This window comes from Oculina patagonica, chromosome 3 (assembly GCF_052425735.1).
Source record: "Oculina patagonica isolate OP01 chromosome 3, crgOcupat, whole genome shotgun sequence".
NCBI classification, from domain to species: Eukaryota; Metazoa; Cnidaria; class Anthozoa; order Scleractinia; family Oculinidae; genus Oculina; species Oculina patagonica.
Window position 1 is genome coordinate 9,218,935 of NC_135760.1, and position 16,715 is coordinate 9,235,649.

The window sequence follows — 16,715 nt, forward strand, 5'->3', positions numbered from 1 at the left end:
TGCAAAACAACCGCAGTTGCATTCACGTAGGATACAACAAAAAAAAAAAGCTTTTTAAAGCTATTATTTTTAATTAAAATTGATAATGGTAATTATGTTACTTTATTGCACACTAAACGGCAAGTATTCTGTCGTAATAACTAACGGACGTTACAAATAACTTCTTTAAAACATTGCCGGCCCGAGAGCTTTATACCCACATATATTACCCCAAAACTACACACTCAGATATAATTACGTAAATAAAGTAACCCCATTTTTGTTGTTGTTGTTTTGTTTGTTTGGTATTTATGTTTTATAAGCAGTAGACATGTTGCTCCCATACTTCCTCGCTCGAGAAGACGAGCTAGGACGCTGGGAACGAGAGTGCAACAGTCCGGGGAACAAGTACCATGTTCGGCAAATCTTCGTAGTACCGACTAGTTTCCGAAGCCATTGGCGAGCCTTATTTTCGAATCAAACTAAGCACGACGGTCCAGAGCACTCCGAAAGGATACGTCACGTTGCTTAGCAAGTTGCCGCTGGAAATTAAACGACGGGCTCAGTTGCAGAGATTGTGACCGAACACGGTACTTGATCCCCGAACTGGTTTGTTTACACGACACATAGCGTTGTTGTTGTTGTTTCTTTTTTTACACCTGGTCAGTGTTTGTGTTTCATTACGGTTTGATCGAACAGTCGAAGTGTTGAATCCATGTTTTGTTACATTTTAAAGGCAGCAACGCCTTTTATCCTTCTCTCTTCATCGTTCAATCAAGCAGTCAAGTAGGCGAGCACCTTTCTATCGCCGCTAAAACCAATCCGTGAATGTTGAACAGCCAGGTTATCCATTACCAGTAAATCACCACTCCTCCACTGAAACCCCACTGCGCATTCCCACGCCTTTGCCCGGATGTGCTGCAACGCTTCCGGTTCAATGACGCTTCCGTCGCCATAGTAACTGTGGCAGGGAAACTTATCATCCGGGATCTCAGTGCCCTGGAACGTTGGCATGGCCTGGTAGTATGAGCCATGGTGTGAGGTTGCCTGATTGAACCATATTTTCTCTCCGGTCAGCGGATGTGGAATGAAGACTTCTCTATTTTGCCACAAGTACAAATCCCCGTTCGGATCCCACGTGACACTGTACCCTTGTTCTTTTGCTCGGGGCTCGATATCCTAAAAAAAAAGTAGAAAGTTGAGACCCTCGCTGTTACAATTTGTATAAATTTTGATCAAAGTGCCAAACTGTACTCCAACTCACCCCCCTTCCCCGACCCCCGCATTTTTAAAGGTTTAAAGCAAGACGCAAAACGCTCTTTGTTTGAGAATCTAGCCTGCAGTACAAGGTATTTCGAGCGGGCAAATGCGCATGCAGCGACCGCCATCTTGGGAAGGCTTAGGTGTCTTGGGTGAGAAAAAACAAGGGCCGGTAGGCTAAGGGAAGTCGGATAGAAAATTTTTCAGGGACCGTTTTTTCTGAAATAGTGAAACTTTGAGCGAAGATCACTAATAATTGTTTACTTAGGCGAAACAGTCCAATTGTTTTATGCACTGTATAGGAAACTACAATGTGCCAAAATCAGTCTTTAGATCCTTCAACTGAGGATGTTGGACCCAAAGGTTTGGGGGTAGTTTTTTTATTTTTTTTTTCCTCAAGGCGGAGTAGTGGGAAACATGTATGGAGAACCGAGGGAAACAAAAAGCTAAGTATATTCCAACCTCTTTGTTCTCAGTGAAGAAGACGTGCTGCCAGTTCATGTAGTCCCCGCGCGATTTGTCCGGCAAGTACCGCACATATCGCAGTTTCTTTTCTTCAAACTTTTGCACAACTTCAGGATCCAGTTTGGAGAGAAGTTCCTTGTTTTTCACCAGCGGTGTTTCACCACCACAACCATCGGCAGCTTCTTTTAGGCAGAAAAAGAACACCTGTGAGAGACATCAAACATAGAAGCTAAGCAAGGAGAATGTCAGGGAGGAATGTAGGAAACACGATCGCCCCTAAGAACGACTGCGTGGGAGGCTAGGAGGAATGGAGCCGTATAAAAAAAACACCACATTAAAATAGGTTTGTATGAAATAATCTATTTCTCAGTCATGTTTCCCGGGATTGGGTCGTTGAACAATGCTTCGCTCACGACTACCATCGACAACTTATTTGAACTGGGCACAAAGGTCATAGGTAGAGGATAGGTAAAGGATAGTGTGCTGGACTCCGGATCGAGCGGTTCGTGTCTGAGCCCTGGCCTGGGGTCATTGTGTTGTGCCCTTGGGCACGTTCTCGCATAGTGCGTCATAGGGGGTAACCCTGCGATGGAAAAGTCAGAAGACGGAAAAACGAGGTCGAGAAACTGGAATAATGGACTTTAATTCGGACCAGAATCAATCTAGCAATTCAAAGACGTCAGGGGCGTAGCTAGCCTATAGAACTGTAGGCTCGGGCCTACAAATGTTTCGGCCTATTCATATTTTTTATAGAATAGAAACAAGAAATTTTTAGCATATCTTAGCATCATTTATACATGTCGCAACTCCCCTTTCCTGGTGAGATCAAGGCTCATCTAACAAGTGCAAACTGTTGAGCCTTGTGGGTTAGCCAGGTGACAGGCAAACACACACGAACGAACAAAAATTGGCGCAATTCCTGGGAAATTTTAGCATTTAGGAGCTGTCGAAGTACACACAGTGTCACCAAGAAGTCGGAACGACAAAGTATTTCTTAGGGTATTGATCTCAAAACACTCCCCGGTGAAATTCCCCGCCCCAACACCTCAAAAAAGCGATTGGCCAGACCTACAAGTCTTTAAAAAGCTGGCTACTCCCCCCCCCCCCTCCCCCCCCCCTCCCAATGGACGTGAGGTGACAGCTGGTCTGCAATGTGCAGTCACACAATCTTGTTGGGGAGAAATTAGCCATGTTCAAAACGAGCAGGGGACTGGGTATGAATATTCAATATCGATTGCACTGAAAAACTGGGCCCGTCATCTGAAAGAGCATCCAAAAATTAGTAACTTAACCAAAATTTGAGAGTAATTGGTTTTAACGCAAAGGCATGGAACTCTTTTAAAAATCGTTAAAATAAGAGAGCTTAGTATAGCTGGATGGACAGCTGTCCCTCCAATCCATACTAAGATCTCTTATTTTAGCAATTTCTAAAAGTTAACCATACCTATGCGTTTAAACCAATAACTCTCAAATTTGGTTGAGTTAATAATTTTTGGATGCTCTTTCAGATGACGGGCCCAGTTTTTCAGTGCAATCGATATTGAATATTCGTACCCAGTCCCCTGCTCGTTTTGAACATGGCTAATTAAGAATGCGTGGCATTAGAAAGCCATGCAGCTATGCGTCCGCCTACCTTGGAGGGAAAGACATCATTGAAGGACATTTCATTGTGTGGTTCTATCGTATAACTTGCTGGGTCGATGCTGGCTGTGTAGGTTCCAGCACCTTTGTCAATTTGGGTGCGAAAAGCCGTACCACCATCGTAGGTCAAGGTTTTTTCTTGAACCGCTTGAGCAATGATTGAAAAGTCCTCCGCTGTTTTAGCTGGCAGATCACGGAATAATATCGCGGGGCTATGTGGGAAGTTTTCCTCCACGTATTCCATGCATTTTTTAGACAGCTCGGCGAGAGAGGACTGGGTCTTGTTATTAACTCTCACACCGAGTGGGAATGAATCCCTTGGCTCTGCTAGGAACTCTGGGAAACCACCACCCGAGGAGCCTGGGAGAAACTGTCTGTCTCTTAGCTTCGACTTGAATTTTGTTACCAGCTCTTCTCTAGGTATTTGCTCAAATATGCTGGCTGTGGCTGCGGTACGTATATGTGGTGACGAAAGATGGATGATAATTCTTCTGCTTGGAGTTCTAAAGCCGGATGAAAATCTCGAAGCTGTAGCTAGTACACGGGCTGCCATGATCTGCGAAGGGTGTTAAAAACGTAATCATTGGCATTGTCAGACTCGTCGTCAACAACAAAATAACCGTCAGACCTCACCTGGGGCAGATCGAAGAAAGTGCCCAAGTGCCTTCCCCCCCCCCCCCCCCCCCCCCCCCCACCGTCATCCCAAGTTCCCCAATAAATGGGCAGGTTACTAACAGCTCGGTTCCGCTTTGGTGTGAACGAACACGGTGTGGAAAATCGTCTTCGTCTGCAGGATATGTTACGCATCGAATATCCCATAAGTGGTCAACAGTCGAAATATAAGAATTTTCCAGGGGAGTCCGAGAATTTTATAACTGAAAATACGAGCGACGTTTGAATCGAAAATGAATTGCCTCACTTCACAGAGGCAGCGGAGCGTTTTGGACCGTGAGGGGGCTTAGACTGTCCCAAAAATACTCGGCGGGTTTTGATATTAATTTTGGAGCAACTTTTTTCCATTCTAGCAACTTTCTGTTTTTGAGCAGTTTCTAGATCGAAGGTTTCCGAAGATTCTCCGATTGTTGTTCGAAGGCCATACTGCCGATACAAACGCGTCCGATCATGTTTCAAACTTTTCCGAAGATAAACGAAGTTTCCCGAAGACTTCCAAGGAAGTTTGAACTCACTCACGAAACGGAATATCTTGCATTGATTCGGCACCGAAACGTGGCGTGGGGGGGGGGGGGGGGGGGGGCTGAGTCCCCCCAAATTTTCGTTTTGGGGGAGGGGGGCTACAGCTCCCCTGCCCCCCTGCTCCGCCGACATGCTTTGGTCGTTTGTATCTTTGTTTTCGGTGAGGTTTCTGAGTCAATTTATGAGCATAGCTCTGGTATTAACAAAAGGTGATTTTCAGCTCCACTGCTTTGCCCTCCCATCACAGACACCCAAACTCACGATTCGAGAAATCCTAAGCGTATGAATGATTTATAAAGCGTATCGAGTAGAATTATGTGACTGAAGAGCGCAGTGTTGTGTTTCAATATTCGGCCGTCGTGGCCTTCTACGACAAAAAACTTAAAGCCTCAAAAAAAAAAAAAAAAAAAAAAAAAACGCTGGAATAGCCCAAAAGGACAACAGAAACCAAGAGAGGTGAGTACATTTTCTTTGTTTTACTGAAAAGAAGGTAAAATTTTATATTATTCCACGTTATTTTTTAACTCCGTACAAAGTCTTATGGAGCGCTCAAATTCCCAACGGCCTAAATTGTAACACAACACCACGCACTTCAAGCAGTCACGTCCCACTCGATACGCTTTTTACATTTAACAAACATTCATTACATACGCTTACATAAAACATTTATACGCTTACACAAATCATTTATTCGATCGATTTCTCGAATCGTGAGTTTGGGACGCCTGTGTTCTAAACTGTCTAAAGCAATCCTTCAAAAATGACTGTTGCGCAATTCAAGTGTTGTCACGCAGACACAATACCATGCCAATGTCTGGAATTTGCATAAGCTTGTCGATGAATTCAATAAAGATTAGAAACATTCTGTATTGCTAACTGTTCATGTTTATGCAAGATCTCGTTTAACATGTCCACAACCAACATCAGTAGTTGCTAAACAGTGCATGTATCCAGAACTAATCGAGAAATAACCGCTAAAAAAACCGTTGTTGTTGTCGAGATACTCTTGGTGGTCCCGATACACTTGAGTTGACCGCATTTCGACGTAAAATAATTTCGAACCGATGTTGTTTTCGGAGATAAAGAGAGGGAAAACGAAAATGCATTCTTTTGACTTTTTGTTCGAATCCCGGCGACATCGTAAGAGCCCGGCGTAAGAGAGCTCTTATTACATTTAAACTTAATACCTAAAGCTATTTCAATCTTGCGAACAAGATCGAAATTATAAATTGCGAAAGAATACACGGAAGGTTACACAACAGTAACGTATTTCTAACATTTAGGATAGCTCACCATTATTCTTGCTTTTTCCTTCGCTGATCAAGCAGCCTCAACTAAAAAACTGTACTGTTTTAGGACACCTGAAACCAATCCCAAATTTTTATACCAAACCGGCTTTTTTTCTGGTGTGCGGTCACGCAGAGCACCAGTCTGCCCTCGGCCTCCTCCAAAGGCGCGTCACGCATCGCGCAGGACAGAGTTACATTCTGTCACTAATATGGAATATTAATTAATTCGGATGGGTGGTTGAAAATAAGCTCCCTGACTCAAGGGAAATAAGCGCTTTGTCTTGGTTCAGGTTATTAAGAACGCGCAATCTGAACTAATCGGAGGGAAGATCAGATTTATCTGATCTGTGTGGCGTGACGACTTGTAATGATATTGTTCCCCCTCCCTTTGTTCTGCCCTTCGACTGACATTTCAGACTGTGTAACGACAACCTCCCGGGAGGTGGCTCAAAAAAGCGCCGTAAACAATCAAGCTGATCAAGGTAAGCTGTCGCAAATGTTTACAAGCTAACGTCCCCATCAAGCGCATATCCTTTCCCAGATTTTCTGCACTTACATTTCTATTTGCCGGCAGATAAAATTAGCTTGTATATTTTAGCTTTCGGAATTTCTGTTCCGCTCTAAAACCAGTAAAACCGGCTCCAGATGAATGTATCACTCAACTGATCCTGTTTGCACAAACTTCAGCAACAAGCAAAAATAGATCAAAGATCTCTTCGAGATATCGACTTTTTTTGCATGAAGTTAGTATAAGTAGAAGGTTTATCCTGGGCATTGTTGTTCGAACATATCATGGAAGAATTCAAACGTCTTTCAGTTCAAGCATTTTTTTATTTTCGCGGAGTAAATGCTGTACTTGTCAGTCGCGACGGCTGGGTGCTTTGCGACTCATATACTTTGGCTTGGTTAAAAAAGGTAAACTTTGACGTTTGCCTTTAACATGTTTAATCGAAATAGTTGTTTCCTTTCGAGTTAGAAAGATTTCTACTCGGCTTAATACAGAAAAATAACGCCTGATCGCAGGTTAGGTTACGCACGACAGAGTTACCTTTTGTCTCGTCACGCAATCTTAACCCCACATTGAGAAATAAATTTTCGTTTGGATATTACCAAAAGCCGCTTCTCCTCATTATTCTTTACCTTACGGCTACACATCCCATTTCTAACGACTACATTTCCAGCAAAACAGTTGCTGTTTATTTTTCTAATGGCGATGCATTAACTTCTGAACGGAAGAAACGTTTAACGTTTACTGCTTCCACCGGAAGTAATTTCACAACAGGCTACACACACACTTATAAATATCACTTAACACATTTAATGATGTTGCAATTAGCGAAGCGCACTAATGACGTCACAGAATTTGACCCCCGGTGTGAGTCAAAATTCAGACAGACAAACCGCTCTGTAAGAGCTAACCGAGCTAACAGAGCTAACCTCAGATTTATGCCACCACAAAATTACACAAAGAAACGCTCGTCCGATCGGTCCCTTTGCCTGACCCGAATATTTAAAGAGGTCAATTTCGTTACACAATTGTCGCGGCAAATACTATTTATTATTATACACTGTTCGAGCTCGGCAGCTGTAGCTGCAGTCTGTAATAGTAATGGGGATAAATAATAGCTTTATTTAAATCAAACCCGCCGTCAATTCCATTAGAAAGGCGTTTGAATAGCATAATATTTTCGCCCTCTATCTATCATGTGTCGAAACAGATCGGATGGCCGGCGATCAGTGCCGTCAAATTCGGGAAGAATTCTGAACTTCTTGCAACCGACGATCTTTCCGGTGCCTAAATGAAGCAAACATACAAGTGCTATCCTTCGCAATTATATAATTCGATAGTAATTCGCTATCCGCCGCTTAAATTTCTCGGCAGCCTGAATAATTTTGCAGTGGAAATTTTCAATTTTGGGCCATTTTTTGGATACCTTCAATCTGTTTTTCACTTACTAAAGCAAAAATGTTTGAAATCTATCATTTTTCGAGCCTTTCGAGAATCTCGGCCTCAAATTGTGCCTTTCTCGCCCTTTTTTGCTTGTCAATAATGCGTCCCCTCCATACAAAGCCTTTGCCAAAACTAAAATTGTTGTCCGACTCACGCAGGGGGGGTATCATGTGGCGAAATCTATTTTTAGTAATAGTGCGCTTTGCTAGATGATTTGCTAGCAGAAATAATCAATTGTCACGAAATGAGTTCCCTTTGGTTAACTATTAGCAACGTTTTAGTGTGTTCGTGTGGGTAATGTTTGACCTCCTGACCTCTTTCAGTGCTTTGGCTAAATTAAAGGCACGGCGCCGCACAGTAAAATCTTTAGAAAAGCAGTCACTTGAGAAAAACACAAGTCGTGTTTGCGTTAGTCACGGAGTGAACGTGACATGAATTTCCTTTACCACGTCATCTTTTGCTTTTTAAAACCACATGCCTAGCCGGAAAAATGCCTGCTTACGCATGCAAATATTTATTTTGTTCCGAATGTTCAATAAAATAACCCAAACCAGTTCATTTAAAAGAAAGCCAAATCACGCCAAAATAAAGAGTAGACTATAAAGGCTATCCCATTGTGTTTCTCCGTTTAGCGTCTTCCGACAAGCTTTTGGTAATTCCCCTGGCGCGATGACGTGTATCCCGTGCTTGCTGAGCTTGCAACTTACGTTTCGATAACGTTTCGATTCTCAAAATACCGTAAACTCAAAACAAAAATTGGGATATCCAGAAAATAAGTCGTTGTTTTGCAATATTTAACACGTTCCGGGTAAATTGTACGACTTGTACTCGCTTCGAGCCAAACGCTTGAGTAACACAACAATAAATATTTCACACAAACAGAGCGCAGAGTATTCAAACTGAAAATAGGTGAATGATTATTTATAGCTTCAAGCGAGAGATCGCGTGACATGGGTCTGACGTAGTGGTAGTTTTAAATAGCTTGGACATGTCCAAGCGGTGTTGTTTTCGCTATGTGATTTTAGGTTAAATTAATATTAGCGCCTAAAGACTTGTACTAGTAAAAATTGCGTTCTTAATCGTTTTAAACTTCGCTGCCTTCGAGCGCTGAACCCCTTACATTCTTAATTGGTTATGTGACGTAAGATTTGGGCTACTCACGCTTTTGATTCTTATATCATGTTTGTAAATTTGACAAGTCACGTTTTTTCTACAAGAACGGAAGTGCTGAAGCACAACTATAGAGTGACACTTTACAAGTCACGCGCTTTGATCACCCACAGCGGAAAGTATTCCCTTGAGAAATTAAAACAGTCTCTTGAGAGTTAACAAGAATGCAATCCCTTCCGGTTCAGATTTTAGCCCAGGTAAACGCTATTCTCGTTCTTTTTGCTTGTAAACAGGCAAAAAAAAGTCGAAAAAATGATCATAGCATCATATATTGTAGCAGACTTTGACCCCCATTGGGGCTTTTACCTATATGCAGAATTAAACGGTGGCATCTGTTTAATTTGCCACGAAGCCACAGGAAATCAAAGAAAGCCATTCATGCATGCAAACAGACTACCTTATTGTTACTTATTTTCGCGGGGCTTAATTTTTCGATTTTCAAAAAATCGCGAAATTAAAGACCCGCGAAAATTAATTCTAAACGATTTCTATTGTATTTTTATGCTAATCACGTATTTTGGGCCAAATCGCGAAAATTAAGTCTCGCGAAATATTCCTGTTCCATTTTCGCGAAATTAAGTGCCCGCGAAAATAAGTAACAATAGGTATTTTAGGGCTCTTTTGCAAAGTTACCCATCTATTATTATTTAGCTATTCTGAGTAAAAACGGTCTAACACAAGAACAATCAGCAATATAGAATGTTTCTTTGTTTAAATTTACCTGCAAGTTTATGTAAATTTCTCAAGGTACGCAATAAATAGCGATGCGCGCGAGGTCTAAAAATAGAATGCAAATGAATATGACCGCAACAAGGCTAAAAAAACATCAGCGTGTTCTGAGAGAAATAGAAGGAATCTATGCGAAGTTTTCGTTTTATAAAAGTGTTTTAGGAACTCCGGCTGCTTAAGAAAATGTTTTAGAAAAATCGTCCGCCATTTCGGTTAGTTTATCTGAGTCGTGACGTCACTCGCGCGTTTCGCTATTAGGGACGGACCATTATTTTCTTGGGAGGGGGGGATGACAAATTTTCGTCTGCAAACTTTTTTTTTTAGTCTATGCACCTCTGCAAACATTTTTTTCGAAATGCTTACTATTTTTTATTATACATATCGTTTTTGCAAACAATTTATTTTGTCATTCCAGGCCCTACAAACAATTTTTTTCGTCCCCTCCCCCTCCAAAAAAATAATGGTCCGTCCCTTATATAACTATTGCTGAAAGGGTAGCCTGGGTCCCAGGGTCTCTCCGACTCTCCCCCCTCTTCTGGGAACGAGGTTGCGTGAAGCGAAGCGTTGAAAGTTTTTCAGAATCAAGTGAAATTCACTAACGGCAGTGTTCTCAATGCTCCCATCATCAAGGGTCTGGGCTGAGGAAACAAAACCCACTGAGCTTAACTTTTTCCCTTTGGTAATTGCTTCAATCAAGCATATTGAACTGTGGGGGTCATGAATGATCCATCAAAATTTTGCAGTACTCGCAAAATTAGGTTTCTGCTCGGAATGCTAGCATAATTTTAGTGGGTGCTCGTTTGCTCGTGGCAGCATATTTTTACAAGTGCTCGCAAGCTCGGTTTTTAGTGGAGGTAGCTTTTTGAAAAGTGCTACAGTCAACTCCCGTTCTAACGGACACGCCTGGGACGTCGCTTAGTGTCCTTAATAGCGAGAGTCCGTAATAGCGGGGTGTGAGGAAAAGAATGGGGGTAACATAGGTTAAATGACGAGGGTGTCCAGGAAGGGTGTCCAGGAAGGCGATTTGGCCATTGCTTTCAGTTTCGATGGTAAAGGAGATCTTGGGGTCGATGGAATTCAAAGTGTCGTGGAAGGCTGAAATGGCGTCTCTCTTGATGATGACAAAGCTGTCGTCCACATATCTTTTCCAAACCTACACACACAGACCTCCCAGCCACCTTCAAACAAATGTGGTCTACAAGATTCCTTACAATGATTGTAATTGGAGTTACATTGGAGAAACCGGCAGATGTCTACAGACGCGAAGAAAAGAACACATCAGAAACGTCAAACATTGTAACAAAGGATCGAACATTGCAAACCATGCATGGATGAATGACCATCAAATTGATTTCAATAATGCAAAAGTAATCGACAAAGGAGACTATCGCGTGCGAAAAACTCTTGAGTCATGGCACACTGCCATGACAACTGAAGCGGACAACAATGCTAGGTCATTACCTCCACAATATTCTATTCTTTTAAAATAGTTCTCTTTTATTATAAAATTCTCACTATTTTTCTTGTCACCTTTTTACGCATTTTTATTCTGTAATTTTTTCACACATTTTTACCCTATATATTTATTCATTCGCGCCATTTTTATCATTCGTTAAAGGCTGCAGTTTGGCAGCCGAAAGCTTATATTTTAACAAATTTTTCACCAGAGAACGTCTCAAAAACATTTTATTATTAATCCTGGTTACTCTTCCATTTTTCAATAGTAGTGAAACTACTCAGTAGTCGTTGGGTTATGGAGAATGACAATTGTCGAGGGTTTGAGGGTTTGATCTCTCCTAAGGATTTGTCTGGAAGAAAAGAGTACAAGCTGAAGTGAAAAAGCAAAGTCTGTTGTACAGCTACTGAAGCAATTGATGCAAAAATAAATATTACAGAAGACTTGCGAAGTGTGTTGCGACAAATAGTATGCGCCTTTTATCTTTCTTTCTCTATCTTTCAATCAAGCAGTCAAGTAGGCGAGCACCTTTCTATCGCCGCTAAAACCAATCCGTGCATGTTGAACAGCCAGGTTATCCATTACCAGTAAATCACCACTCTTCCACTGAAACCCCACTGCGCATTCCCACGCCTTTGCCCGGATGTGCTGCAACGCTTCCGGTTCAATCACGCTTCCGTCGCCATAGTAACTGTGACAGGGAAACTTATCATCCGGGATTTCAGTGCCCTGGAACGTTGGCATTGCCTGGTAGTATGAGCCGTGGTGCGAGTTTGCCTGGTTGAACCATATTTTCTCTCCGGTCACCGGATGTCGAATGAAGACATCTCTGTTTTGAGATAAGTACAGGTCCCCGTTCGGATCCCACGTGACACTGTACCCTTGTTGTTTCGCTCGGAGCTCGACATCCTGGAAAAAGTCGAGAAAAAGTCAAATTTTGATCAAAGTGCCAAGCTGTACTCCTCTTTCCCCCACTCCCCACTCCCCGCCCCCATCCCCACATTTCGCTCCCTGTTTGAGAAGTGCAGCGACTGCCATCTTGGGGAGGCTTGGGTAGGGCTTTCCACAATTTTACAGCAAAAGAAGTACCTAAATAACGAGAAAATTTGTTAAATAACAAGGATTCCTTTAACTGAGAAAAATCGTGAAGATATCGATGACGTCATGTTTGCTGACCAGTTAGTAATGTTTTTATGCAGAATGAGCCGAAAGTTGAAACGTCTTCAGATGTTCCTCGAAAGTCTTCGGCAAACTTCGTTAATCTTCGCAAACGTTCGTATTGCCTTTGAACAACACTCGGATAACCTTCGGAAATCTTCGGTCTGGAAATTTCTCAAATTGCAACAAGTTGCTCGAAGGGGAAAAAGTTGTTCGAATCATGAAAAGTTGCCAAAAAGTTGCCTAGCAACTTGTGGAAAGCCCTAGGCTTGGTTATCTTGGGTGAGTGGAACATGGGCCGGTAGGCTAAGGAAAGACGGATGGAAAATGTTCCATGAAAAGTTATTTCTGAAATATTGAAACTTTAGTTAATATCCCGAATTGTTTACTTATAAGGCAAAACAGTCCAATTGTCTCGTACACTGGATAGGAAACGACAATGTGCCAAAATTAGTCTTTAGATCCCTAAACTAAGGGAGTAAGACCCAGAGGGAGGGCGGTAAATTTTTCTTTTTTTTTCTCAAAGCGGAGCGGGCGGTAGCCGCGAACGAGACGTATTTCCGCTGTGTTTTTAATCGCGCGGAGCGGGCGGAAACATCCATGGAGAATCAAGGGGAAATAAAAAAAACAACTATGTCCCAACCTCTTTGTTCTCAGTGTAGAAGACGTGCTGCCAGTTCATGTAGACCCTGCGCGATTTGTCCGGCAAATAGCGTACATATCGCAGTTTCTTTTCTTCAAACTTCCGCACAACTTCAGGATCCAGTTAGGAGAGAAGTTCCTTGTTTTTCACCAGCGGTGTTTCACCACCACAACCATCGGCAGCCACTCTCAGGCAGAAAAAGAACACCTATAAAAAACAAAACATAGTTAGTAGCTAAGCAAGAAGTTTGTCGGGGAGAAAAGTGGCTGTATAAAAACCACCATATCAAAATGTAAAATAGGTTTGTATGAAATAATCTATTTCTCAGTCATGTTTCCCGGGATTGGGTCGTTGAACAATGCTTCGCTCACGACTACTATCGAGAACTTATTTGAACTGTGCACAAAGGCGCGGTGGCCTGATGGTTAGCGCGCTGAACTCCGGATCGAGCAGGTCGGGTTTGAGCCCTGGCCAGGCTCATTGTGTTGTGTTCTTGGGCAAGACACTTAAATCGCATAGTGCCTCCACCCAGGTGTATAAATAAGTACCGGCGAACTAATGCTGGGGGTAACCCAACCCTGCGATGGACTAATGTCCCATCCAGGGGGGAGTAGAAATACTCCTGGTCGCTTAATGCCGGGACTTGAGGCTCCGTCGGTATGGGCCACTTGCTTAACGCAGACTTTACCTTACCTACAAAGGTCATAGTTGAGCGACTTTCCGGCCATCAACGAAAAGTCAGAAAGCGGAAAAAAGGGGACGAGAAACTGAGATAATGGACTTTACTTGGACCAGAACCAATCTAGCAAATCAAAGACGTGAGGCGTGACAGCTGGTCTGCTATGGACAGTCACACAATCTTGTTGGGGAGAAAGAATGCGTGATAAGTACAAAACAAAACGCTTGCGTAGAAAGCTATGCGCCGGCCTACCTTTGAGGGGAAAACATCATTAATGGACATTTCATTGTGTGGTTCTATCGTATAATTTGGTGGGTCGATGCTGGCGGTGTAAGTCCCAGCACTTTTGTCAATTTGCGTGCGAAAACCCTTGCCACCAATGTAGGTCAAGGTTTTTCCTTGGGTCGCTTGAGCAATGACCGAAAAGTCCTCAGTTGTTTTAGCTGGGAGATCACAGAATAATATCGCGGAGCTATGTGGGAAGTTTTCCTCCACGTATTCCATGCATTGTTCAGTCAGCTCTGCAAGAGAGGACTGGTTCCTGTTGTTAACTCTCACACCGAGTGGGAATGAATCTCTTGGCTCCGCTAGGAACTCTGGGAAACCACCATCCGAGGATGTAGAGCAGTTGTAGAGCGAGCCCTCCAACGCGTCAACAGCATCTCCCGCGAAACTGCCTTGCGACCATCTAACGACGGGCAATCCAACGAGCAAGTTATCCCCTTGGTGTTAACTTACAACCCAATCAACCGCCACGTGAAGAACATTCTTTCAAAGAATTTCTCTCTGCTCAAATCAGATCCTGAAACAAAGGAACTCTTTGACAACTCGCGCGTACTCGGTGCTTACCGCCGGGACACCAATTTAAGAGATTCCTTGGTTCGCAGCAGTCTTCAATCCGGCGCTAACACAGGGGATGAACCCCATGGAACCTTTCCGTGCCACCGCCCACGATGCAAGACCTGCGCCCATGCCAATCCAGCCTCCCAGATCAACACTCCTGGTGGACCGCTGACAATACGACAGAGGTTCTCGTGCACGACCAGTAACATCGTTTATATTATCACTTGTCGTGCATGCACCATGTCGTACATTGGCGAAACAGGACGTAGGTTCGGTGACAGGTTCTGCGAACATTTAAGATCTGTCGAGAGGAAAGAGCTGACCTGCCCGTAGCAAAACATTTCTCCTCGCCTGGTCACACAACAGATGACATGATGGTGTCTGTTGTGCGATCAGGCCTTACGAACATCAGAGAAAGACGCAGCGCGGAAGGCCGCCTGATCTTCAAATGCCGCACTCTACAGCCGCGCGGCATAAACATTGACTTTGCTTTTATTTAAATGGACTCAGTTGGCGCGCGCGCACGCAATGTTGCCACATTCAGAGAAAATGACGCGCGCTGACTTTAACGGCTATTTTCCACTGATGAAGGGACAGAAGTCCCGAAACGTCTGGATTTATTTACAAAAATTAGCGCATAAACGAAACTCTAACTTTATTATGTGATCACCATCCGAGGAGCCTGGGAGAAACTGCCTGTCTCTTAGCCTCGACTTGAATTTCGTTACCAGCTCCTCTCTGGGTATTGGCTCAAAAATGCTGGCTGTTACTGCAGTACGTATGTGTGACGACGAAAGATGGATTTTTATTTTACTGCTTGGAGTTCTGAAGCCAGATAAACATCTCGAAGCTGTAGCCAGTACACGGGCTGCCATGATCTGCGGAGGGTGATAAAAACGAAATTATTGCCGTTGTCAGACTCGTCATCAAGTTACCTTTTTTCCTATTACAGCGACAACAAAATAACGAGACTACGAATTTCGACAAATGTCAGATTCCCAACAGTGGCTGATCTAGAAAAGTGCCCAAGTGCCCTGAGGTTTCTGCATGAGTCAATTTATGACTTTTTAGGTCATTTTCAGGTCCACTGCTTTGCCCGCTATAAAAGAAATCCTTATATAATGACTGTTGCGCAAGTGATGGCACGCAAACACAATTCCAATGTCTGAAATTTGCATAAGCTTATCGAAGAATTTCAACAAAGAAAGATTATATATTGCTAACTGTTCATTTTAATGTAGGATCTTATTAAGCATGACCACAATTAAGCAACATCAGTAGTTACTAAACAGTATTCAGAACTAATCGAGTAACAACCGCTCAAAAACCCGGGAGCACTCAAAAAAAGTTTTATACGGGGAGGCTCCGCCCCGAGGTCCAACCCCTTACCCTTTTATATACCATTTTGACAGATAAAGTACCCCTTTCGTATACCTTTTATAGAAAAAAGGTACCCCTTTCATATACCTGCACGACACAAAATATACTTAAAACAGGACGTTTTCTCGACATTTTTTATGTAGCGCTTAATAAATTAAGACGATACAGCCATAAATTGCTTCTGTTCGAAATATTTATTTTAAAGGCCTTTTTAATATCTTAAAGACAGAATTTCCTACCCTTTCATATACCTAAACTTGTGAAATCCCTACCCTTTTATATACTTGAAGCCTGAAAAAGGTAGCCCTTTCGGGGGGAGCCCCCCCCCTATGGCCCTTATTTTAAACCCCCCCCCCCCCCCCCCCCCAAAAAAAAATTTTTTGTTGTTTTTTCCCCCCCTCCTTTAATAAAATAAAATAATTATTTTTTTTTAGAAAAGAAAAAAAAAAAAAAAATTTTTTTTGACATCTAGCGACATCTTAAAAGTGTTCTTTTTGCATACAAACTTAATGCCTGAAGCTATTTTAATCTTGTGAACAAGATCGGAATTATAAATTGCGAAAGAATACGCGTAAGCATACACAACATTATCTACTGATATGTAACAGATTGCAAACATTTAGGATAGCTCGCCATTATTTGTGCTTTTTCTTCGCTGATTAAGCACCTTCCAACTAGAAATCTGTTTTACGATATTACCTAACACACCCTATTCTGGTCGGTGTGCGGTCATCCACAGAACTTGATACCAGTCTGCCCTCCTCCAAAGGCGTGTCACGCATCGATACGTTATTTATACGCAGGGCAGAGTTGCATTCTGCATTCATTTATATAGGCAAGTACTAAAACCCGAAACAACGGTAAACAAAACGGCCGAA

The 16,715-nt window shown here is 42.7% G+C and overlaps 1 protein-coding gene, 1 long non-coding RNA gene and 1 pseudogene across 3 annotated transcripts in view; 1 reads left to right on the forward strand and 2 right to left on the reverse strand.

The window, feature by feature from the left end:
- Positions 1–83: 83 nt before the first annotated feature.
- On the reverse strand, positions 84–5,953 carry LOC144646436 (dapdiamide synthesis protein DdaC-like). The gene is made up of 4 exons (XM_078506026.1): positions 5,833–5,953; positions 3,338–3,901; positions 1,702–1,908; positions 84–1,158 (listed from the first exon to the last, which is right to left on the reverse strand). The coding sequence occupies exons 1-4, from the start codon at positions 5,833–5,835 to the stop codon at positions 754–756; spliced, it is 1,179 nt and encodes a 392-aa protein (XP_078362152.1). The 5' UTR covers positions 5,836–5,953; the 3' UTR covers positions 84–753.
- Positions 5,954–6,528: 575 nt separating this feature from the next.
- Positions 6,529–16,715, forward strand: part of LOC144646478 (uncharacterized) — an 81,406-nt gene continuing 71,219 nt past the window's right edge. Inside the window, exon 1 of the long non-coding RNA XR_013569425.1 lies at positions 6,529–6,856. This is a non-coding gene — a long non-coding RNA (uncharacterized LOC144646478). The remainder of the gene's footprint in view (positions 6,857–16,715) is intronic.
- On the reverse strand, positions 10,919–15,332 carry LOC144646437 (dapdiamide synthesis protein DdaC-like; annotated as a pseudogene). The gene is made up of 4 exons (XR_013569409.1): positions 15,139–15,332; positions 13,867–14,233; positions 12,936–13,142; positions 10,919–12,043 (listed from the first exon to the last, which is right to left on the reverse strand). The product of XR_013569409.1 is annotated as a dapdiamide synthesis protein DdaC-like (transcript).

Bases quoted from the DNA above. Each gene is read 5' to 3' on its own strand.
- LOC144646436 (XM_078506026.1), bottom strand. The intron at 1,909-3,337 runs GTAGGCGGACGC...TGTCTCTCACAG, and splicing joins ATGATGTCTTTCCCTCCAAG to GTGTTCTTTTTCTGCCTAAA. The intron at 1,159-1,701 runs GTTGGAATATAC...CTTTTTTTTTAG, and splicing joins TCTTCACTGAGAACAAAGAG to GATATCGAGCCCCGAGCAAA.